At 41.4% G+C, this 1908-nt stretch overlaps 1 protein-coding gene across 1 annotated transcript; it reads left to right on the top strand.

Annotated features, from left to right (window-relative positions):
• Positions 1 to 1369: 1369 nt before the first annotated feature.
• On the top strand, positions 1370 to 1762 carry LOAG_15125 (hypothetical protein; the record flags this gene model as incomplete). Its single annotated transcript, XM_003150616.1, has 2 exons — positions 1370 to 1500; positions 1669 to 1762. Coding segments are annotated over 2 exons (225 nt in total), but the record flags the coding sequence as incomplete, so codon positions are not given.
• Positions 1763 to 1908: the final 146 nt, after the last annotated feature.

The raw sequence follows: 1908 nt of genomic DNA, 5'->3' as shown, positions 1-1908 counted from the left end.
GGTTTGCGGTCAATACACAGCTTTTAGAGTCTCGTAGAATCTTCTGTGGTTACCCGAATCTGCGCACAGTTGAATATTTTCTGTTAGGTTTATCCACCATTTGTTTTGATTGTCTTGGAATTTCTGTGGGAGCTTGCTGCATGCAAGGCGAAAGGTGGCTTTTCTTACATAATGGCTCAGCAAGATGTGTTTGGTAAGCAGATCTCTTTTTTGTCAGTAAATTCTGGATCTCTTCGTTGCTTTAACCAGTCCTTATTCCTCTTGCATGAAAATCCTAAGAATTCTACGGAATATTACTGATTGTTGGCTTTAACATGTTACAAGTGCTTCAGGCGAGGGATCTGTGAGATAGTTTGAAAATCTGGTTTGAAAATTCATTTTGAAGTAGCTACCAGACTCAACTTTCACTTTAGGTATTTCGAGATAGTTAAATTTGAGCCTTCATTCTGCCTCTCACAGGTTTGGATTTAAAGCGAAGCTTGCATTTACGTCACTCAAAGCGGTGGTCTGTTTCACATTCTACACTAGGCATCAAATACGAATGTGACGAACATTGTGAACGTTTCTCTGAGCGCTAAGACATATTTAGTGAAGTGCCAATCTTGGATCGAGGACGCATCCAGGTGTCTTCAGACTGTCACTTTCCTGAAAGGTAATGCCTGTAGTGGTGAGTTGCTGCTCTGCACAAAAAAAGAAGCCGTTCGTTGTCATTACAGTTTCCAATGCCATTTTTGACCAATATCCTTTCCAAGCTTCGGAGTTTTCCAGACCTTCAAGTCACCAAGGATTATGACCTTATCATTTGGAGAATCTTTTGGATAAGATGGCGTAGGTTATATAGAATCTGTGTTTTTTCACAGGGTCAACTTGCAGAGTTGCTGAAGAGAATAACACTTGTTGCTCACTGTGCTGTGAGAGACATAGGAAGATAACATGATCGGAACTATCGGCAGATTTTCATAGTTTGAAGGCGAGTAAGTTTTTAACCATGAAACCAACTCCTGAAAATTTAAATTTGGTTTAGGGTTTTCTTGACCAGTAGAGTGTGTAACTGGCACCATATTCATTAAGGTTACCCATGATGACGAACTTCACTTAGAACAACAATATGATGGTGAGTCGTATAGTTCGTGAGCAATCGAGTAGAGAGACATTCGCATTATCAGTTTCTTCAATTCTTTTTTCGTTTAAAGCATGCAAAAAACGAGGGGATGACCATCTGGTCTGCCCTTATTTTGATTTTATGCATGTTTTTAAATAGTCCGGATAATTATCAGGTTTTTGGCTCCGCAATTGCCTAGTACGTTGAAGTGTGTCACATTTTCACATCGCAGACTTCATTTTAATTAATGTGCTTCTGACATTCCAGTATGCGAGTGCCAATTTGTGTACACCTTTGGAGACAAGTGTATGCCTTTTTCCTTTTGTCTCTGTGCGACCGCGTCAGAAATGCCCGTTGGCCGTTGTTAGGCAACCGGGTAGAAATGGAGATGAGTTTTGGTTAGGTCATCTTCTTTAAGCCAATGGATGTGTTGAACCACTTGCATGCAAAGTTGGATCTGCGATTTTCAGTGCATCCTATCACTTGCTGTTTCGTCCCTTGCCTGTCGCTACAGGATTTTAAAAAGTGGGTTTATCCTTTCAGCCCGCGCAGTGGATTTTTTTTAGGATGAGGCACAGCCTGCGTGGAACTGGTCCTACCAGTCCTAAGATTCATCTGCCAGAGGCTAGCGAGTTTGGACAGTGGCAGCGAAATCATTAAAGCATAGGTTTAGTTGGTGTATCCTTCTGAGATAGATGGCCTCACAAGACTAAACGAGCTCCATCTCCCGAGTTTGGGATCACAGTTGTCCTTCATGGTTACTCGAAGACTAATGACCCATCTTGCACGTATACATAAATTTGTTT

The sequence above is a fragment of the Loa loa genome (genome assembly GCF_000183805.2).
Source record: "Loa loa unplaced genomic scaffold supercont3.1534, whole genome shotgun sequence".
Lineage (NCBI taxonomy): Eukaryota > Metazoa > Nematoda > Chromadorea > Rhabditida > Onchocercidae > Loa > Loa loa.
The sequence above is the reverse complement of the archived record's forward strand: the minus strand, read 5'-3'. Positions and strand labels throughout refer to the sequence as shown.